The sequence below is a fragment of the Anomaloglossus baeobatrachus genome, chromosome 1, assembly GCF_048569485.1.
Source record: "Anomaloglossus baeobatrachus isolate aAnoBae1 chromosome 1, aAnoBae1.hap1, whole genome shotgun sequence".
NCBI lineage: Eukaryota > Metazoa > Chordata > Amphibia > Anura > Aromobatidae > Anomaloglossus > Anomaloglossus baeobatrachus.
The window spans coordinates 68,221,378-68,244,665 of NC_134353.1; the positions used below are offsets into that span (position 1 = coordinate 68,221,378).

Consider the following 23,288-nt stretch of genomic DNA (forward strand, 5'->3'; position numbering starts at 1 on the left):
CCGAAACCAATGATGATTGAAACTGCAGATACTTCCTGCAAAATATTTTTCCAAAAAGAATGGCTGAACCATTGACAAAGAAGTTTCTATTAGAAGCTTCTCTTAGGATGTTTTGCCGTCCGAACCCCTCCACAAAATGGGTCTCGGACGCATGCATCAATGGGGCCATTGACTATAATGGAGCAGACTGAGTCACCATGTGCCCTGTTTTGCACCATTTTCGGGCGTATACGCTTTCTGGAGACAGACACCCAGACGCAGTCTACTACATCTGGGTGTCCGCCTCTATTAAGTGTATACTCCTGAAAATGGTGCATGACAGAGCACACGGTGACTCAGTCTGCTCCATTATAGTCAATGGCCCCATTGGCGCATGCGTCCGAAACCCGTTTTGCAATGGGGTTCGGACAGAGGCCCCGACAGGACCAGTGAATGTAGGTAATAACGCTTTCTGAAAGGGCCCTTTTACCTCTTGTCCAATGGCCATCATACTTTCTTTATCGTTCCTTATGGGAGACCCAAACCATGGGTGTATAGCTACTGCCTCCGGAGGACACACAAAGTACTACACTAAAAGTGTAGCTCCTCCCTCCGAGCATATACACTCCCCGGATGACAAATCCAACCAGTTTCATGCTTTGTGTTCAGGAGGTCACACACACACATGCATCCTCTTTTGATTTTTCATTTTTTCTAAAGATTTGGAAGAAAAGCGGGTCCACTGGACTCCCGGCATGTCCCTTCTCACCTCCTGTGCGGCGGTGCTGTTAAGGTTGACTTCAGGGCAGGAACCCTTCATGCCGCGCTCCTTCACCATCCCTTAGGGGCTCTGGCTTGAAGTTAGAGCCAACACGGTTCTCACTGCCTTGCAGGAGACCGGCCTCCATCCGCAGCCCTTTTGCAGGACCCTGCTGGACGGAGCACTGAACCCCCACCCCACCCAGGGACTGGGCCCTGCGTCTCAAAGCTAAGTATAGAGACGTTATTCAGAGGGTCCTTCTGCAATGTGGGGCACTTTTATTGGAGGGGACAGTGATTTACTTTAATAATGCTGCTTTTTACTGTGTTTCCGGCCGGTTCCACGGTTTTTACTGAGAACCGCACCGATGATGCCTGATTGTCGGCCGCATGCCTAACTCTAGGCCCCGGCTTCAGCCGCGGCCTAGTTTCGTTTCGTTCCCCTGCATGTCAGTCATGCAGGGGGACACTGCAGCGCCGCCCACCGGCCGCTCTGCACAGGGGAGGACACTTCTCTCAGAGGAGATGATTCCCTCCCCTGTACATCTCCTTAGCCCTCCGATTCCCGCTCCTGGCTTAACCCCCGCCCCCCCCCCCCCCCTCACTCTGGCGCCATTTTCTCAGCGTTCTTAGTACACTGGTCGGCGCTGGCTGCTCTGCAGAAGGAGTGAATATCTGGCTGGGGGTCCAGGCTTGGAATCCGGAGGGCACACATAATAGCGGTCTGGTAAGTCACAACCTCTGGTTGTGCACTTTTATACACTCTCAGGGCATTCTGAAGGAGTTAATTCTTTATTATAGAACCTCCTCCTCAGCAGCATGTCTCACACTAGGAGCAAGGCTCCAAGGCAGACCCACACTGTAATGCCTGTTCTAATGTGGTGGTGCCTCAGCCTGGAGTCTCCCCAGGCTGAACCCCCGGCTTGGGTAGCATCTTTTTCCAATGCTATTTCCCAGTCCTTTGCAGACTCCATTGGACAGTTGTCTCGGACGCTGCTAAGCATGCATCAGCCCCCTTCTCAGGGTGCCTCTGGTGCTCCAGCTCGCTCTGCAGAGCTCACAGAGTCTGTTTCATCTAATCCCAGACCCCGTCCTCCTAAACGGAGACGCAGGGACTCCTCTCCTTCCTCGTCCCACGGCTCTGCCTCACGGGCCGAGTCACAAAGCGAGGAGGATGCCCTTACTGTGGGCTCAGACGCTTCGTCTATGTACCCCATTGATACCGATGGTGATGCAGATGTTAGCGATTTGATAGCGTCCATTAACTCCGTTCTGGACCTTAACCCTCCAGTGTCAGAAGAACAGGCCTCTTTGGGACTAAACCCAGGGCCTGTCCTGACAAACGCTTTCTTAAGCGTACTTCTGACTTACTGGGGGCTCGGACGCTCTCCATGTACCCTATTGATCTGTCCGAAAGTGACGCAGATGCTAATGATTTGATTGCGTCCATTATATTTGTACTGGACCTCAATCCGCCTGTATCAGGGGATCACCCCTCTTTGGCAGAAAAGCATCAGTATACCTTGCCTAGGAGAACAAGGAGTGTGTTTCTTATCCACTCCAGCATTCAGGTCACTGTGACCAAACCCAGAGCCTGTCCTGACAGACGCTTCCCAGAGCGTGGTTCTGATGACTGTTCCCCCCTTCCACCAATGGTGGTCAAGGAGTGGGCTCATTCACCAAGGGTGGACCCTCCGGGGTCTAGACTTTCAGCCCGGACAGTTGTATCAGTGGCTGACGGCACCTCTCTGAGGATCCCACTGTCCGCCAGGTTGTCCTTCTGGCCAAATCTATATATGAGGCGGCAGGGGCCTCGTTCTCCCCATCTTTTGCAGCAGTGCTGGCTCTCAAAGCCATCTCTACTTCTCGGGAGGAGATGCATTCCCTCACCAGGACCTTTATGCCCGAATTGGTTGCCTTAACTTCCAGGCTTCAGTCTTTTCATCCTATAGCTGGAGACTGTCACCGCACTGCGGTGGCCTCGGCTACTTCCCTCGCTATCCGCAGGTTCCTGTGGCTTCGAGAGTGGAAGGCAGATGCTTCTTAAGAAGTTCCTTGCTGGACTCCCTTTTGCTGGGACCAGTCTATTCGGTGAACAACTGGATGAAATTATTAAGGAAGCTTTTTGGCAGGAAGAGTACTTCCATGCCACAACCCAGGAAACCTTCCAGGGCAGGAACCAGTCGAGGTTTCGTTCCTTTAGTTTCCTCTAACTGGTCGTCCTCTAAGCCCTTGGCCTCGTCCACTAACTCAGCCAAGGTCCGTAAACCAACTGGCGCATGAAGCCGCGTCCTAAGTCGGCAGGAGCTGCTGCCACCAGGGCAGCCTCCTCTTGATTATCTGGCCGCGCCAGTAACGTCCTTGGTCGGTGGCAGGCTCTCCCTCTTGGGCGACGTGTGGTTGCAACACGTCTTCGATCAGTGGGTGTGGGTTACCCTCTCCCACGGCTACAGAACAGAATTCTATCCAGCCGCCAAACAGATTTTTTTCTGACAACTCCCCCCTCCAAGGCCGCCGCCTTCTCACAGGCCATGGCATTCTTGCAGGCCAATGGAGTAATTGTACCAGTTCCCGACTGGGAACGGTTCTGAGATTTCTACTTAAATCTCTTCCTAGTCCCCGAAAAGGACGGTGCTTCCGACCTGGATCTCAAGCTTCTCAACAAGCATGTTCAGGTGCGGCAATTTTGCATGAAATCTCTGCGATCAGTCAATGACCCAAGGAGATTTCTTAGCATCCATCGACATCAGAGATGTCTCTCTGCATGTGCCATTCGCAGTTTCACACCAGCGTTGGCTACGTTTTGTAATCGGAGAGGAACATTTCCAATCGTGGCTCTCCCCTTGGGTTAGCCACGGCCCCTCGTGTGTTCACCAGTTGCGGTTCTGCTCCTCCAGGGGTTGGTAGTGATTCCTTACCTGGACGCCCTTCTAGTCAGGGCTTCATCCAGTGCAGACTGTCAGCGGAGTGTCTCGCTCACTCTCGCCACGCTTGCAAGTCCACTCTGACCCCGACCCAGGAACTTACGTACCTAGGGATGCAATTCGAGACTCTGCTGGCACTTGTGAAGCTGCCCTTAGTCAAACAGCAGTCTCTTCATCTGGCGGTTCGCTCTCTGCTGAGGCTCCGCCGTCATTCCATCAGGCACCTCATGCAGGTGCTGGGTCAGATGGTGGCGTCAATAGAAGCGGTTCCCCTTGCCAGTTCCATCTGCGTCCCCTGCAGCTGGACATTTTCCGCTGTTGGGGCAAGGGACTTCTTCCTTGCACGGGCTGGTGGCCCTGTCGCCACAGACCAGGAGCTCTCTTTAAGTGGTGGCTTCGGCCCCTCTCTCTGTACCAGGGACGCTCCTTTCTGGGCCCGTCATGGGTGATTCTCACCACGGATGCCAGTCTATCCGGCTGGGGAGCAGTGTTTCTCCACCACCGAGCACAGGGCACTTGGACTCCGTCCGAATCAGCCCTCTCGATCAATGTGCTAGAAATCAGGGCTGTAGTCTTTGGACTCGCAGCCGCCTAGCAATGTTGGAAGTTCAACATATCCTTCAGTGGACGGAGGACTCCGAGTCCACCATATCCGCAGTCCACATCCCAGGCGCAGAAAACTGGGAGGCAGATTATCTCAGCCGTCAAGCCGTGGACAGCGGCGGGTGAGCCCTGCATCCGACAGTGTTCCGGTCAATTTAGCAGGCGGGGCACTCCGGAAGTGGATCTAATGGCATCCCGGCACAACAACAAGGTCCCGGTTTACGTGGCTCGCTCCCACGATCCTCAGGCCTTGGCAGCGGACGCGCTGGTTCCAGATTGGTCCCAGTTCCGTCTGGCCTACGTGTTTCCCCCTCTAGCTCTCTTGCCCAGAGTCCTGCGCAAGATCAAAATGGAGGGCTGTCGGGTCGTACTCATCGCCCCAGGCCCAGGCGAGCTTGGTTCCCAGACCTGCTCCGTCTGTTCGTAGAGGTGCTGTGGCATCTCCCGGACCGGCCAGACGTTCTCTCAGAGGGTCCGTTTTCCACAACAGTTCTGCGGCTCTCAGATTGACGGCGTGGCTCTTGAGCCCTGAATCCTTACGGCTTCAGGCATTCCTTCCGAGGTCATCTTCACTATGACTCAGGCTCGGAAGTCTTCCTCGGCCAGGATTTACCACAGGACTTGGAGAATTTTCCTGTCCTGGTGTCGTTCTTCCGGCCATGCTCCTTGGCCGTTTTTTCCTTGCCGACCATCCTGTCCTTTCTACAGTCCGGCCTGCAGCTAGGTCTGTCCCTCATTCCCTCAAGGGACAGGTCTCGGCTCTGTCAGCGTTGTTCCAGCGGCATATCGCCCGACTGGCCCAGGTGCGCACCTTCATGCAGGGCGCATCTCACATCATTCCGCCTTACCGGCGGTCTCTGGATCCCTGAGACCTTACTCTGGTCCTCATGGCCTTACAGAAACCCCCCTTTGAGCCTCTTAGGGAGGTTTTGTTGTTTAGTCTTTCACAGAAAGTGGTCTTTCTGGTGGCCATAATTTCTCTCAGGAGAGTCTCTTATTTGACTGTGCTCTCTTCGGAGTCACCCTTTTTGGTTTTTTTCACCAAGACAAGGTGGTTCTCCGTCCAACTCCAGGCCTTCTCCCTAAGGTGGTGTCTCCTTTCCACCTTAACCAGGACATTTCATTGTCTTCCCTTTGTTCGGCCCCTGTGCATCGCTTTGAGAAAGCGTTGCATGCTTTAGATTTGGTGCGGACGCTCCGGATCTATGTGTCACGCACCGCTGTTTCTTAGGCGGTGCACCTCTCTTTGTGGGCTGACCACACGTCAGCGCAAGGGTCTCTCGGCTTCTAAACCGACCCTAGCTCATTGGATAGGTCGGCCATATCCGATGCCTACCAATGTTCTCAGATGCCTCCCCCGCCGGGGATTAAGGCGCACTCGACCAGAGCTGTCTGTGCCTCTTGGGCTACGGCTCAGCAGGTCTGTCAGGCTGCCACTTGGTCTAGTCTGCACACCCTTTCGAAGCACTACCAAGTGCATGCTCATGCTTCGGCAGATGCGAGCTTGGGCAGACGCATCCTTCGGACGGCTGTCGCCCATTTGTGAAGTTAGGTTTCGCCTACTTCTCAGTTTCTGTTTATTTCCCACCCATGGACTGCTTTGAGACGTCCCATGGTTTGGGTCTCCCATAAGGAATGATAAAGAAAAAGAGAATTTTGTTTACTTACCGTAAATTCTTTTTCTTATAGTTCCGACATGGGAGACCCAGCACCCTCCCTGTTGCCTGTTGGCAGCTTTCTTGTTCCGTGTGTTTTCACCGGCTGTTGTTGTAGACAGAAGTTCCGGTTATTCCGGGTTTTACTCTATCTCTACTTATGGGTGGATGTCCTCCTTCAGCTTTGGCACTAAACTGGTTGGATTTGTCATCCGGGGAGTGTATATGCTCGGAGGGAGGAGCTACACTTTTAGTGTAGTACTTTGTGTGTCCTCCGGAGGCAGTAGCTATACACCCATGGTTTGGGTCTCCCATGTCGGAACTATAAGAAAAAGAATTTACGGTAAGTAAACAAAATTCTCTTTATTTATTTTATTTTATTCATCCCTGTGAATGGTGGGTCTTTCGCACCTTCTTTAGGATTGAGATATGCTTTGAGTCCATGTATTTTCTGATTTGTTTCCAGAAGGGTTAATGGCTCATAATATATTTCCCTGGCTTTCTTTTTTTTTTCCAGTGTTAATAAGATTGAAAAAGAAGGAAGGACAGTGTGCAAAGAAGACGCCATTTGTCCAGACAATCTGTCTACCGGAAGATGGTATCACATTTGAGGAAGGGTATATGTGTGATATATCTGGATGGGGTCGTATGAACGAAGGTACATTACTCCGAATATCGTCTGCAGTAATGAGGTCTTTTATATTGTCATCAGAGTGCATAGAGTTGAGCTTCTCCAATTTTTTGTACCTTTGTAATCAGGGGTGTACATAGAAATCACAGACAGAGAAGGGCCCACGTGCAAGAACAATATGTGGGCCCTTAGCAGCCAAAGAGCTCATGAAAATGCTCAATTTCACATGCTTTGGCCCCCTAACCTTTTTGGGCCTCTGTGCCACATGTTGCACCAATGATATGTCAGCCATTGGGCCCCGTAACAAAAGTCCTAATTGGGCCACCAATAAAATAATTGGAGGAGTCAAGAAGAGCATATTTCACAACCCTGCAGCCCTTTATAAAGTCATTTTGCTCCTATTAAAGCCCATTAGTGTTTTCACGCACTAAGATACCCCTTTCATGGATCCTATAAAGTATGATGCCAACAAAAAGTGCCCCCCAAACACAGTATGATATCCCCTTAGTGAAATTCCTCCACAGTATGATGACACTACATTACCTCTACCTCGCAAATTATGATACCCACACAGTGACCACAACAAAGTATGATGTCTCCACAGCGGTGTCAAAACAGCATGATGACCCCCACACCTCAACACAGTATGATGCCCCCACAGTGACCACAACAGACTATAATGACCCCACACATCTCTATACAGTATAATGACCCCACATATCTCTACACAGTATGATGTCCCCACAGTGTCCCCAACACAGTATAATGACCCTATACATCTCTACATAGTATGATGGCCCTCATAAAACCCTTCGCAAAGTGTGATGGCAGTAACACAACCCTCCTTGGTATGATGGCCCACAGTGGCCACAACACAGTATAATAGCCCCACACATCTCTACACAGTATTATGGCCCTCACACAACCCTCCGCACAGTATGATACCCTCACATTATCCTCTACACACAGTATGACCCTATATTATCCCTCCCTCAAATTATGATACCTACACATTGAACCCAACAAAGTATGATGCCCCCACAGCAACCTCAACTCAGCATGATGCCCCCACAGTATAATGACCCAACACATTTCTACACAGTATGATGGCCCCACAGTGACCACAACACAATATAATGACTTCACACATCTCTACACAGTATGATGACCCTACACATCTCTACACAGTATGATGACCCTCGCACAACCCTCTGCACAGCGTGATGGCAGCAACACAACCTTTCACACTGTATAATGGTCCGAACACAGTACAATGGCTCCCACTAACCCTTCAAACAGTATTATTGGCCCCAACACAGCTCTGAATACAGCATAACTGCCCCCTATAAAGTTTTCCAGTTGACCCCCAACAGAGCCATACAGTGTAATCGGCCCCACTCAGCCCTCCAAATAGTATAGCGGCCCCCACAATGAACTTATTGGTTTAAAAATCCCAACTCATCCCTTCTTGTTCCCCCGCTGCTCTAATCTCTCTAGCGTGTGGCCAAAGCTCTGTGCAGAGGGCGTGATAAATGTGGAAAGACCAGAAAACTTATATTCGCAAAACCTGATCTATGAAATATTGTCAGCGTGGTCAATGTCGGGTATGGATTCAGGGTTTATATGTTAAGCTACATATGCCATCCTGTGGTGCTTGAAAGGTTAGGAAACCTTCAGATTTTTCCTTATTTTTACATGAATTCAAATTAAAACTTCATATCTGTGATTGGCAAAAGTATGTACACCTTTTAGGATAAACAGAAAATGTGAAGGTTAAATTAGAGTTTGATGTTTTCAATCAATGGGATGACGATCAAGTGTGAGTGGGCGACCTGTTTTATTTAAAGAACAGGGATCTATCAAAGTCTGATCTTCAAAGCCCATGTGAATTAATACAGTATTCCAGTATATAGGAATATTACTAATCTCCTCAATGAGGCACAAAGATGGTGGCGATTGGGATCTAGAGCAGGCCCCCGGCTGCCAATGCAACCCATCTGCTACCGACCATTTTATCTATGGGGGAAGTAGTGGTGGAGAGACAGATGCCATAACAATTGTGCCATTTAAATGCTACTTTCTGAGATTGACATGGGCATTAAAATGGTAATCAGCAGTAATTGCTCCTCGCTTTGGTCTTTGCGGTTAGCGGCAGGTGCTGGCACTTGACATAGGATGTAACAATACGTCCTACATCAAGAAGTATGTGATAGTTACTCACTTAGCTTGCTTCTCGAGGTGACAAGAGGAACACTTTTACTTAAGTCCAGCAAGCTTATTCAACATCACGTAAACCGCTCTCCTGGTACAGAACATAACATAAGCCCTCTTCTGACTTCAAAGGAACATAAACATTGCACAGTATCACAGTCTGTTTCACACAGGTTCGGATACGACTTCTCCATAGAAGTATCCCAGTGGAGTTCTCAGCAGCCTCCACACACTGAGCCTGGTCAGACAAAGCAAACCATCTCTGAGGTTCCTTCTAGAGGCATGACAACCTCTACACACTGACCTAGACTGCTCAGGTAAAGCAAATACACACTCTCTCTCTTAGAGGTTCCTTCCAGAAGCATAACAACCTCTACACACTAACGTAGACTGCTCAGGTCAAGGGAATCCTCTCTCTCTCTCTTAGAGGTTCCTTCTAGAGACATAACAACCTCTACTCACTGACCTGACCTAGACTGTTCAGGTCAAGCAAACACTCTCTCTTACAGCTTCCATCCAGAGGCATTACCACCGCTACACACTGACCTAACGTACTCACGTCAAGCAAATCTTGGCTCTCTGAGGTTCCTTCCAGAGGCATAACAACCTCTACACACTGGCCAAGACTGCTCAGGTCAAGGAAACCCTCTTTCTCTGAGGTTTCTTATCGAGGTATATCAACCTCTCCACATTGACCATGAATCAAACAAACAGACACCATTGTAACATATTGGACACACCCATGGGTGTAGGTGTGTGGATAGCCAGACATGCCTTGTTAAATCTTGTACCACTACAGGTATCAGAGTCACCATCTTACAAGGGCTTAAGAAACACATAGTCAGCCTTGTTTTACATGGTATTGCAGCTTGATCCCATTATGGAAAATAAATTGGCTGCAATACCAGACTCAACCCATGGACAGGTGTGGTGCTGTTTTTGAAAAAGAAATTACCAGTAATGTATTTTAATCCATTTTAAAAGATATTTTCCTTTAAAAAATATACATTTTTCAAAGTTTCCTTTTCTACAGTTTTTGAAATATGTAAAAATGGGCCTTCATGATTATAGATTCTGGTATAGAACGTGTAATTGTATTTCCAGTGTAAATTGCAGTCATCTAGATCTGTGCTACTCATGTCAGCGTGCCACTTGAAGGCAATTTCTAAGTGCTGCATATTTGATAATAAAGGGGCACAGTAGAATTCCCACTGGACGTCTTGACCGGTATAAGGATTCCTCATTAGACATGCTCGGCTTCTGACTCTAAGCAGCAAAGCCTGAGAGTCGACTCTTTCATTGCACGGCGTGAATTTTACACATATTTACTTTCATGGATACAAGACTTTACAGATGGAATAAAAAAAGCTCCCTGCTGTAAGTGTATGGGGGGCTGGGATGTTCAAGACCGATTGGTAAAATAACCAGAGAACCTTGATGCTCATTTTGTAATGTATTTGTAATCTACTGGCTCAACGACTGAAATGTTGATCGTATTAAGATGTAGGGTAAACAAAAATATCCAAAAAGTGTCTTAAATAGTACCAAAATGTAATGCTTGCTGTATATAGAAAATACATAGTGCCCTGGAGTGAACACATAGCAGTGTCATATAGCATCTATAGGAATGTCACGCTGGGGTGAGGTGAGGCGTGTGATGCAACATAAAGGGATAACTAGGGAAGATAAAAAGGAAAGGAGTGGCGATAGGGAGAGGGGTCACCACCTTACATTCACCTGTGGCTGATCCCTGCACTCCCTAACATCTCTAGATGCCCCCCCCCCCCCAAGCACCATCATGTGCCTATGCCCTTGCTGACCCTAAACATACCCTCACTAAGGTGTTAGCCAGCAGAACACTAGTCCCACTACTATAATGAAACAACACAAGGAAGGTAAAACATATGGGTAGGAAAAGACACAACAAAAAATACTCCTCGGTTTCTTCAGTGGGAAACTTCACAGCTGCATTTGAAATGACACCACAGCTATGTAGAGACTAGCTCCTTCAATGTGGTCAGGACAGAGAATATTCCCAAAATGCAATGCTTACTGTATATAGAGAATACATAGTGCCTCAGAGTGAACACATAGTAGTGTCATGTAGCATCCATATAACAAGACTATAGGAATGTCAGGCCGGGGCGTGGGAACACTCGAAGTGTGATGCAAAACAGAGGGAAAACCAGGAAGGGAAGGAGATAGGGAGAGGAGTCACTACCTCACACTCACCTGTGGCTGATCCCTGCACTCCCCACCATCCCTAGACGGATCCTTAACCCATGCTCCATCACGTGCCTCGGCACTTGCTGACCCTGATCTTACCCTAGACACTAGTCCTACTACTACTACAATGAAACAACACAAGGAAGGTAAGACAAATGGGTGGGAAAAGACACAACAAAAAGCACTCCTTGGTTTCTTCAGCATGAAACGTCATAGCTGTATTTGAAGTGACACCACAGCTATGCAGAGATGAGCTCCTTCAACGTGATTAGGACAGAGAATATCTGTCACCAGCGTGGAGTAAAGCCAGGAGTGGATATATATAGCAGAAGGGCTTGATGACAAAATGCTGCAGCTGTGATAAAGGCTATGAGTTATCTCAGGGAAAAAAAGCTTTAACCCTTTCAGGTGTAACCTGTGGATGCGACACACTCGTGACAAGGAAGTTTACATAGTTGTAAATGCATAGTACTGTCATACATTGTCCAAATAACAATGCCAAGTAAAACTTGCATAATAGTTTAACAAAGTAAATGAATATGAGTGACACAGGGTCCAAATAACAGTGTCAAGTAAAGTTTACATAATAGTGCCACAGAGGGGAAAAAAAATACCTGGTGACATAATGTCTAAATAACAGTGCCATATAAAACTTATATAATATTGCCATGAGTAAACACATAGTCATAACACCCAGTGTCCAAATAACAGTGTCAGGTAAAACTTACACAATAGTGAAGGGTCAATTTCCATATTTAGCTTTCCAGAGGAGATTGCCTGACCTGCAAGTCTCCTTATGCTGGTTTGGTGCTCTTCTAATCAGTTTTATACATTGGCGGACACAGACAGAAGAGGGCTCCTGTGCAAGAACAGTATATTGCTTTGTTATATTTATTGTTGTGTATCCTTTTGTCCACTATTGCTGTGTGTGAACAGGAGTTAATAAAGCCACATTAATATATTTGGTTGCAATTTTCCCTTCCCTCAGTCTCATTTACAACATTGTATTGTCATTTTTAGATGAGACGGATTACGCCACTGTCCTACAAGAAGCCATCGTGCCGATCGTGTCTGACAGTAAATGCAGCAGTCCTGAAGTCTACGGTTCTGAAATTAGTGAAAACATGTTTTGTGCTGGATATTTTGATTGTGACGTAGATGCCTGCCAGGTGAGGTCCACAACTTTTTTGGGAAAAAGGGCAACTTGGCCTATCCATCGTTTTACTCTACTCTAAGGGCTACTTTGCACACTATGACATCGCAGCTGCGATGTCGGTGGGGTCAAATCGAAAGTGACGCACATCCGACGTCGCTGTCGACATCTGAGTGTGTAAATCGTTTTTTGATACGATTAACGAGCGCAAAGGCGTCGAAATCGTATGATCGGTGTGGCGTCGGTCATTTCCATAATTTCAGAAGGACCGATGTTACGATGTTCCTCGTTCCTGCGGCAGCACACATCGCTGTGTATGAAGCCGCAGGAGCGAGAAACATTGCCTTACCTGCGTCCCGGCTGCAATGAGGAAGGAAAGAGGTGGGCGGGATGTTTACGTCCCGCTCATCTCCGCCCCCCTGCTTCTATTGGCCGCCTGCCGTGACGTCGCTGTGACGCCGCACGACCCGCCCCCTTAGGAAGGCGGTTCGCCGGCCAGAGTGACGTCGCAGGGCAGGTAAGTGCATGTGAAGCTGCTGTAGCGATAATGTTCACTATGGCAGCTATCACAAGATATCTCAGCTGTGACGGGGGCGGGGACTATCGCGCTCAGCATCGCAAGCATCGGCTTGCGATGTCGTAGTGTGCAAAGTGCCCCTTATTCTGAGTGTCCAATGATTGACAATTTATGCTTATTCCTATTAGTTTAAATGCAAACCATTTTTGTAATTCATTGTTTACTTGTATTTAGATGCAACAAAGAAAAAAAACATCTATTAAAGAGGTTGTACACTTTAGACAATCCTTACTTGTTAGGTCCCTAGGAATGATGAGCGAGCACTGTCAGTAAGGTGCTTGGTACTCAAAATGAGTGTCACGGTACAGACTATGGACAGTAGTCTGGCGTAAGTAAAAACACACAACTGAGGTTATACCACAACAAACAAGGACTACACTGGGGATACTTTAACAACGGACAGCCCTAGGAATAGTAAGAGGGTTGCGCCCAGGGAAAGGGGTACTCTGTCCCGGGCGGTAACAAATGGGAATGTCACTCTGGTGGCCGTTGCCTGGTCCCATGCCCTGGGGCTTCTTTTGTAAATGGGGGTATTTACAGGGGTGAATAGAGTTAATGTCATGTGCGGTTAAGGATAGAGAACCGCCGCTGCTAAATGTGGGTATTCCCAGAGCTGGTGGTGATTACAGCAATGGTGTTAGGCCCTCCGCAGGTAGGGCCGTGCCTGGGAGATGATGAGGGACAATAACTGAGACCACACCGGGTTGTCTTTAACAGTCTCTACTCACTTGGACCCAGGGGTTGCTAGTTCAGGTCCCTTGGAGTATCAGTGCCAATGTAGTGACCCAGGTTGCTCTGTCCCCAAAACTCTCTATTGGTTGGGTCCCCATAACGTGGAGCGTTTGGGGCCCGACTGTCCCTTTTGGGGTACAGTCTCCTTCTCCGTTCGGTGAGCAGTGCGGACCCTGTGGGGAAGTAAGTGTCCGAACCCTGATCCTAGTTTACTGCTGATGCCTCCGATTATTTGGTTCCGTGAAGTCAGTGAAGGTGTCCTCATCGGGCAGGTATTTATCAAACCGTGTAGAACTGGCGCCTGATCTAGTGCCCCGTGCGTGGTGCGGTCCCAGCAGGATGTCCAGTACCTGACCTGGCGATCTCTCTCCTGTGCCCTCGGGTCACCATTGCACAGACCCAGCTCAGGCACGTCCGTACACCTCTTCTGTGTGCCACACTTCTCAAGACGCTCTACTAACTGCTGACCCCTCCCACTAGGCTGGCTAATTCCAGGGACTCGTTCCTTTCCATGGCGACCATCCCTTTACATGGTTAACCCTCTATGCCCGGTGTGGAGTGGCGAACTAGGATTTTAGTTGTACTTTGGTGGTATCTGCACTGGTACTCCAGGTCCCAGGGGGGTAGGTTCCTTGTAGTGCCCTGAGTGTCTCAGGGGAACTACAGGAGGGAAGATGGACACCTCCACTTACCTGTCAACTGTACTCTGCAGTCCCTATACATGTTCCTCACCTGTTGCTCATCAGGGGCCTAAAGCCCTGAGATGACCCTACAACAGTCCCTGGATAGGGAGGGGGCAGGTGAAGGACGCTAACCTCACTGCTGCACTAGAACAACAAACTAGGGTAGAAAGACTGATGGGGGAAAGCAACAACAGACTTCTGCAGTCAGCACCAAGACTGCAACCACCATGGCAACTGCAAGAGAGGCTTTCAGTAGCTTCTTCCTCCTCTGGGACCGGCATCCAAATGGCAAAGAGAACATGTTTAATATTGAAATTCAAGAATGGAAATTACTCAAGTCCTGAATCTGTCACTAGTCTCATAATGCAGAGAGACAGCCGTGACAATGAGCAGTCAGATTCTCGGACGGGCTTGACTCGAGTACCAGAGTATAATGGAAGTCAATGGGGAACTCAAGCATTTTTCTCTCTAGTAGAGATGAGTGATCTGCTTCGAATGGGGCACTTCATTAGACTACTGGCTGCAATGGCAACTCATTTTCACCTCACATGCCCTTTGGTTTGCGCTTATTAAATGCTGATGTCAGAGTTTTACGGTGGCATTTAAAGCGTTAACATCAGCTGCCGGAGATGGATTTATCCGCTGCTGTTAGGAGCAGATGATGGCTGTCTAACAGTCATCATTTGTCAGAAATGGGGCAGACTCAGCCTCTGAATGGTGCCGTAGATGTATGGTGGATGTCAGGATTGGGCTTAAATAAAATAAAATGCAGTTGCCATCAAGCACCTTCTCTTCTGCTGTGTTGACTGGGCGTGACTGCCAATGTCATGCTGATTAACAGCTAGCTCCCCGTTGCCTACTTGCGAGGAGGCAGTGTCAAACGGAGTTTTGCTGAAGCTGTCATGACTGCATTGGGTGCTGTTCAGATTGCAGATTCTGACACTCAGCCTGATGGTTTCTTTGGTGACTGGGATCAACACAGGCAGACTCAGGAGTCTACATGCTGTGTGCTGATTCATAGACAGGCTAGCAAAATTTAATGCCTGCTGATCTATTTGCTCCTTTAATCACATATTGTGGGGAGGCCTATCATATCTGCTCCCCTCCTATTTATGCTGGTGGAAACCTTCCACCCATGCCAGCTATAGTATATTCTATGTTGGTCTGTGAGGTGTGGTGTTCCAGACTTACTTCCTGTGAAAGTTCTGCTTATTGCTTGGTGCCATTGTGGAGTTTACCTCTGTCATTTTGTAGCTTTCTTTCTGCTCTTAGTTTTCCTCCTTAACCTGTTATTCTCTTTATCTATATGTGTGTGTGCTATGTTAGTGTTTTTTGGTTTTCCCTTGTCTGTCTTTATTGGCACGTTTTATCACACACTCCTGTCCCAGCCCCGCCGGGAGGGGGGGGAGGAATCTGATCCGGACTGGTCAGGAGCTGGGCTAGGAAGGAGACTCGGGCCTCTCCACCATCAGGAGTATCCCCCAGGTTAGGGATAGCATAGGGTCCCCCAGGTTGAGGGACCGCTTAGGAGCCCTGGTTCCCCGCTATCTCATTGTCGTCATGACAGGCGGTTGTCAATCAGCATGATGTTGTCATGCCCCATCAACCAAGTGGAGAAGAAGTAGCCGAGAAGCAGCTAAATTGACGGCAATAGCAGTAGATGACCACTCTGAGCCGGCGCCAGGTAGAACAGGCAGGTAGTTAGCAGCTACCTACATCTTGGTTCTTAGGCCTACAGTAAAAAAAGGAAAATAGTGCCAGATAACTCCTTTTAATCTCCACCACAAAATGATAATACATTGCAATACAAAAGTAAGGCTGTGTGCACACGTTGCGTTTTTTACCGCGGAAACGCTGCGTTTAGAACCGCAGCGTTTAAGTGGCAAATTGCATGCGTTCAGCTTTCCCAGCAAAGAGTAGGAGAAAGCCGAAAAATCAGTGCACACGCTGCGTTTCTAAACGCAACGTTTTGGATGCCAAAAATCGGTGCGGAAAGAAAAGCAGCATGTCACTTCTTTTGTGCATTGTGGCTGCGTTCTTCCCCCATTGAAATCAATGATGCGGGTCAGAACGCAGCTACACCGCAGTTCGCTGCTTTTTTGTTGCGGTCCGCGGGCTTTGTCGGCATACAGAACGCAGGCATTTACCTGGAAGTGAGGTCAAGAGGTTTCCTGTTGACCTCACTTCCTGGCAAAGTTCAGGAAAGCCCCCGGTGTCGCCAAAGTGCCCGCCCCGACCCCCCTCCCGAAAATCCAACATGGCCACGCGCACAGCAGCGCACCGGCCGCCCTACTCCTCTGTTTCTGTCGCATGTGCAATAACACATGCGACAGAAAACTGCTCCCCAGGCCCTGCTAGGTCACCCCCTATTACCCCCGGTGTCCTTCGGTGTTCCCCGGTAACCCCCGTACCTGTCACAGCGCTGATCCTCCGCGGCCCCCTCCTCCTTCACAGTGCACGCCGGTCACATGTGTCGAGCAGCTGACGGCTTCCTGTGTTCAGTGTGAGCTGTGCTGGCTGCTGCTGCTCGGCACTGTGCAGCTGTGACCTGGGGAGAGTGGGTGCAGATTCTTTGCACCCACTCTCCTCAAATGGAGGGTCTGCACTACTAGAAAATGGGGGACACGTTCCCTGAGCGTGCCCCCCATATTTTAGAAGGTCCAGAGGCAACGTGGGACGTCAAAAATGGATACTGCGGACCCAATTTTTTTTCTTTTCAATAAATTGGTTAAAGAGGATACGTTTTTGGGGAGTGTTTTTTCAAATAAATTTTTTTTGGTTGTCAATTTTTTTTGCTATTACTGTCAATTAGTTATGTCTGGTATCAAATAGACGCCGTGACATCACTAATTGCTGGGCTTGATGCCAGGTAACATTACACATCTGGTATCAACCCCATTTATTACCCCGTTTGCCACCGCACCAGGGCGCGAGATGAGTTGGGGCGAAGCGCCAGGATTGGCGCATCTAATGGATGCGCCACTTCTGGGGCGGCTGTGGCCTGCTATTTTTAGGCTGGGAAGAGTCCAATAACCATGGCTCTTCCCATCCTGAGAATACCAGACCCCAGCTGTCAGCTTCACCTTGGCTGGTGATCTAATTTGGGGGGACACCACGTTTTTTTTTTGTTTTTTTTTTTTTAATTATTTATAAATAAAAAAAAAAGCAGCTTGGGGAGCCCTCCAAATTGATCACCAGACAAGATGAAGCTGTCAGCTGTGGTTTGCAGGCTACAGCTGTCTGCTTTACCCTGACTGGCTATCAAAAATAGGGGGGACCCCACGTCATTTATTTTAATTATTTTTTTTTTTGGGCTAAATACAAGGCTAGACACCCTTTAGTGCCACATGAAAGGCACTAAAGGGCGCCAGCTTAGAATATGCAGGGGGGTGGGACGTTATATATATGTTTGACATCCATTGACACATTTTATGCTGTGTGCCCACAATCGGGGTTTGCAGCGTTATGGGCGCAGAGTGTTTTCCCTGCATCCATAGCGCTGCATTGTGCAGTAGAAACACAGTGGAAGGATTTTTAGAAATCCCGTGCCCACTGTGCTTCTTTTCTCCGCAGCATACACTGACCTGTGGCGCAGCTTCTCGAGCCTCAGCATGTCAATTTATGCTGCGAAGACAAGAGTGTTCTCTGCAGGTAGCATAGAGCTCCACAGCAGCCTGAACCCAAATCGTGGGCATGGGCAGCTGCGTTCTCCCGTGGACAACACTCACATCTCTGCAGGAAGGCTGGCACTGTGTACTGGATGTACTGTGGCACTGTCACTGGATCATGTGGTCAAAAACGCACCTGAAGAAAACGCATGAAAAACGCACGAAAAACGCATGCGTTTTTGATGCGTTTTTTCCCAAAACGCATTGTTTACAATTCTCCCCTCTGCCAGAGGGTGCGTTTTTTTCCGCGCTGAAAAAAACGCAACGTGTGCACATAGCCTAAAAATAGTTGCAATAATAACTGCAACTCGACCCATAAAAAAAGGTTTATTTTAAGGTAGTAAAATGTAAAAAAAAACTGGTATAAATTTGTCATTGACCTTCAGAATAACATGACATTTATACAGCAAATGAATACTGAAAAAATGGAACCTAAAAATGTAGAATTCTACTCCTCAAGATTTATTTTTTTCTGTTTTCTAATACATTATATGGTAAAAGGTGGATTTAAAAAAACAAAAAACAAACACAAATCATCCTGATAATGCGAAAAAGAAAAGCTCTTATATGTCTGTCTGAAAAAATACAAAAATTTATGGGAGGAATAAAAAATTAAACTGGTCATAGAGGGAAGGGGTTAAGGATCTCAAAGGGACAATTCACATTAATGGGTTCTCTGTATAGTGCAGGACAAGAATGGTTCTCCAGAGTAGGAGATGCTCATTTTTTAGGGTGTTCATCTCTTGACAATACAGTGAACCCCTCTCTATTAATGTATATATGAGTGGGGTTTCTTTTTTTTTTTTTTTTATAACTGAATGTTTTTTATTAAAATTTTTTAAACAGATACAGAAAAAGTACATGAATGCATATATTTATATGTCTCACAAGCTTGTTAGCAATAACTGTGAACTAGAAATCAGTATACATATCTTAATATATGAGTGGGGTTTCTAAACTAGACAGCTCCTTGTTCCTTGTAGTTTTATACTATATTTATATGGTTGAAAGTAAAGTTTCAATTTATGATCTTCTCTTTTTTTTTTTTTTATTCCAGGGTGACTCAGGAGGCCCACTGGCTTGTCAACGCGATAAGGTCTCCTACCTTTATGGGATTGTTAGCTGGGGTGATGGATGCGGGAGAGTCAACAAGCCTGGAGTGTATACAAAAGTGTCCAACTATGTTGAGTGGATCAATAACAAAATCATGCCCAAAAAAATAGATAAGAAATGATAATTGTTCTTTTTCTGAAGTTCAAAATAAAGATACAAAAGTCAAAGTTTCTCAGAAAAGTATATACTACAATTAAAGATGAGCTAACGCAAACTGTAAAAGTCGGGGTTCGTACCGGATAGTGGTTGTCCGGGGCTCAAAACCGAACACTGTCTTTAAAAAAAAAAAAAAATCTGTCAGAGTTCAGGTGCTGTTCGTATGCTGACCACTCGATGGAGCATTGGGCTACTTGGGTGCTCGGCACAGTGAGAGCCACTTGTAGTCTCTGAATGACTCTCATGAGGGGTAAAAACACTTTTTCGGATGCTGTGATTCCATAAAAACAATAACTAACAAAACCCTTCACCCCCATGCCTTGGAAATGGTCTGTTTATGGCTGGCTATATGTCAGCAGACAGCTGAACTACCCAATCGTTGACTTCCATTATACTCATTACTCAAGTCGAGCCTGTTAGTTCGGGTCCCCATTGACTTCTATTTGGTTTGGGGTCCGGGAACAAGTTCAGGTCAAGTCTTGATCCCAAAACGAACTTTTAACTAAAGTCCGGTCGAACACTGCAAATCTGAACATGCACCGGTCTGCTCATCTCTAGTTACAATGGATGACAGAAACAATCATTTCGAGAACAATATTTTTGAAGTTGTATGATAAATGTCCAGATTGAAAACACATGATAGAGTTGCGACTTTAAGCTTCTTACCCCCAGGACAAAGATTCCTCCCCCCTACTAAAGCACATCAATGTTTTGGCCTTTTAAGTAGATTCTTGGAAGTGCATCGGATGTTGAGTATGTGCACTTCCGCTCCTTTAGTTCTCTGTGTAATTCCCAGAGATACTTTCCTCTATCACCAATCCCATACATTGATTTTTAGGTAATGATGGTATGATTGTTGGGTTCTCCACTGTTGGGACTCACATGATCACTAGAATGGAGGTCCATAGTGGGCAGCTCATCCTTACTGTGGTTTTGCTGTACTTGCATGCCTTTGTCAGCTCAATAGAGATTCATGCAGTACCAAAGAAGTCTTCTACACAGAGGACGGACCATAGACTGGAGGCCCCGTTTGTAGTGACCGGTGACCAGTAGGACCTTCAGTGGCCATACTTCTATCACCTATCCTGTGGATATAGAGTAGGCTCACAAGTGGAATAGGTAAATATCCAGCAATCAGCGACTTCTTAAAAACATCCTTTTATTTTCCAAACATTTCATTATTTTTTTTTATAACATCAAGACATAAGAACCTACACAAAATCCATAGTAGGTAGCCTATGAAGAACAAACGCGTTCTTATTCATTGTAAGTTTACAAGTGGGGATTTTACTATGAATTTTGTGTCTGGACGTGCGAGCGAAAAATCCACAGTTTATTACAGTAGCTGCAAAGTGGATGAGATGTTTCAAAATCTCATCCACTCACTGGGAAGGGGGGGGAGGGAAGCACTGAACCTGTGATGTGGATGTGAAATCTGCAGCGTGACAGCTTGACTTGTTCAGATTAAGCTTTTTTTATTAGGCTTCTTTTTTATGGAAAAAAATGCAGTGCTTTACAGTGAAGCCAGAATAAATTAGATTTGTAAAATATCCTTCACGTGGGGACTTTTTGTGTTTAAAAAAGTGAAAAAAAAAACAAAAAAGCAAACCAAAACACAGCATGTCAATTCTAGCAGTTGTTCCCCATTGAGATCAAAATGGCTTGTCACTGAAAAATGTATAAAAAAGCATCAAAAAGCACATTAATAAAATGCACCAAATATGCATAAAATTTAGACTGCACTTCACCGTCCATAGTGTTTTCTTTTATGCAGAAAAAAAATGCAGAAAAAAAAGCCAGGTGAGAAAAAAAATCCTTAGGTTATATTCCCACAATGAGTTTTTGGTGCTGCACAAAAAATGCAGAATCTTAAATCTGCAGCAGCGTGGAAGGGATTTATAGCAATCTCCTACACACTGGGCATATGTGTGTGTCATATATATACCTTATATAATATGTGCGTGTGAGATAGCGATATATAGATATACCGTATATATATGTGTGTGTGTGTGTGTGTATATACAGTGTTGGCCAAAAGTATTGGCACCCCTGCAATTCTGTCAGATAATACTCAGTTTCTTCCTGAAAATGATTGTAATCACAAATTGTTTGGTATTATTATCTTCATTTAATCTTTCTTCAATGAAAAAAAAAAAATAAAAATGGTCATAAAGCCAAAATGGATATAATTCCACACCAAACATAAAAAAGGGGGTGGACAAAGTATTGGCACTGTTTGAAAAATCATGTGATGCTTCTCTAATTTGTGTAATTAACAGCGCCTGTAACTTACCTGTGGCACCTAACAGGTGCTGGCAATAACTAAATCACACTTGCAGCCAGTTGACATGGATTAAAGTTGACTCAACCTCTGTCCTGTGTCCTTGTGTGCACCACATTGAGCACGGAGAAAAGAAAAGACCAAAGAACTGTCTGAGGACTTGAGAATCCAAATTGTGAGGAAGCATGAGCAATCTCAAGGCTACAAGTCCATCTCCAAAGACCTGAAAGTTCTTGTGTCTACGGTGCGCAGTGTCACCAAGAAGTGTAAAGCCTATGGCCCTGTGTCTAACCTCCCTAGATGTGGAAGGAAAAGAAAATTTGACGAGAGATTTCAACGCAAGATTGTGCGGATGGTGGATAAAGAACCTCGACTAACATCCAAACAAGTTCATGCTGCCCTGCAGTCCGAGGGTACAACAGTGTCAACCCATACTATCCATCGGCGTCTGAATGAAAAGGGACTGTATGGTAGGATACCCAAGAAGACCCCACTTCTTACCCCGAGACATAAAAAAGCCAGGCTGGAGTTTGCCAAAACTTACCTGAGAAAGCCTAAAACGTTTTGGAAGAATGTTCTTTGGTTAGATGAGACAAAAGTAGAGCTTTTTGGGAAAAGCCATCAACAGAGTTTACAGGAAAAAAAAAAAAGAGGCATTCAAAGAAAAGAACACGGTCCCTACAGTCAAACATGGCGGAGGTTCCCTGATGTTTTGGGGTTGCTTTGCTGCCTCTGGCACTGGACCGCTTGACCGTGTGCATGGCATTATGAAGTCTGAAGACTACCAACAAATTTTGCAGCATAATGTAGGGCCCAGTGTGAGAAAGCTGGGTCTCCCTCAGAGGTCATGGGTCTTCCAGCAGGACAATAACCCAAAACACACTTCAAAAAGCACTAGAAAATGGTTTGAGATAAAGCACTGGAGACTACTAAAGTGGCCAGCAATGAGTCCAGACCTGAATCCCATAGATCACCTGTGGAGAGATCTCAAAATGGCAGTTTGGAGAAGGCACCCTTCAAATCTCAGGGACCTGGAGCAGTTTGCCAAAGAAGAATGGTCTAAAATTCTAGCAGAGCATTGTAAGAAACTCATTGATGGTTACCGGAAGCGGTTGTTCGCAGTTATTTTGGCTAAAGGTTGTGCAACCATTAATAAGGCTAAGGGTGCCAATACTTTTGTCTGGCCCATCTTTGGAGTTTTGTGTGAAATGATCAATGAGTTGATTTTTGCTTCATTCTCTTTTGTGTTTTTTCATTGCAAGCAAAATAAATGAAGATAATAATACCAAAGAATTTGTGATTGCAATCATTTTCAGGAAGAAACTGAGTATTATCTGACAGGATTGCAGGGGTGCCAATACTTTTGGCCAGTACTGTATATGTGTATAGAGAGAGAGAGAGAGAGAGAGAGAAATATATTATATCTTAATCTGTGTGTGTGTATAATATATATGTGTGTGTGTGTGTGTGTGTGTGTGTGTGTGTGTGTGTGTGTGTGTGTATATATATGTGTATATATATGTGTATATACAGTGTGTATATATCTAATATATAAAGTATAAAGCTGTGTGTGTGTCTGTCTGCTAAAGGAATCTGCACTGTCGCATTTACAATCACGAAATTTTGCACAGACACCTCATGTGATTCAGGGAACATCATAAACTATGTTTTGACGGGAAAATGTAACCCTGCACTTTACAGTTACTCTCCAAAAAACCTGCCTCCATTAAAGTCAATGGAGCTGCAAGCTATTATAGGAGCTGTAATTGGTTGTTATAGGAAGAAAATAAATTGTTAGTATAAGAAGCTTATGTGTGAGGTAATAAGATGTTGGTGGCGAGACGGATAGAGAGACAGACAGACAGGGAAAGAGACAGACGGAACGAGACATACAGAGGGAACGAGACAGACAGAGAGACAGCTACTATCCCAGGCAA

The 23,288-nt window shown here is 46.4% G+C and overlaps 1 protein-coding gene across 1 annotated transcript in view; it reads left to right on the plus strand.

Moving 5' to 3' along the window:
- HGFAC (HGF activator) overlaps positions 1-19,894 on the plus strand; it is a 176,971-nt gene extending 157,077 nt beyond the window's left edge. The window contains exons 13-15 of the mRNA XM_075333158.1: positions 6,438-6,578; positions 12,009-12,157; positions 18,859-19,894. Of these exons, the coding sequence (XP_075189273.1) occupies positions 6,438-6,578; positions 12,009-12,157; positions 18,859-19,035 (467 nt within the window). The 3' untranslated portion in view covers positions 19,036-19,894. The remainder of the gene's footprint in view (positions 1-6,437; positions 6,579-12,008; positions 12,158-18,858) is intronic.
- The last annotated feature ends 3,394 nt before the right edge of the window (positions 19,895-23,288 follow it).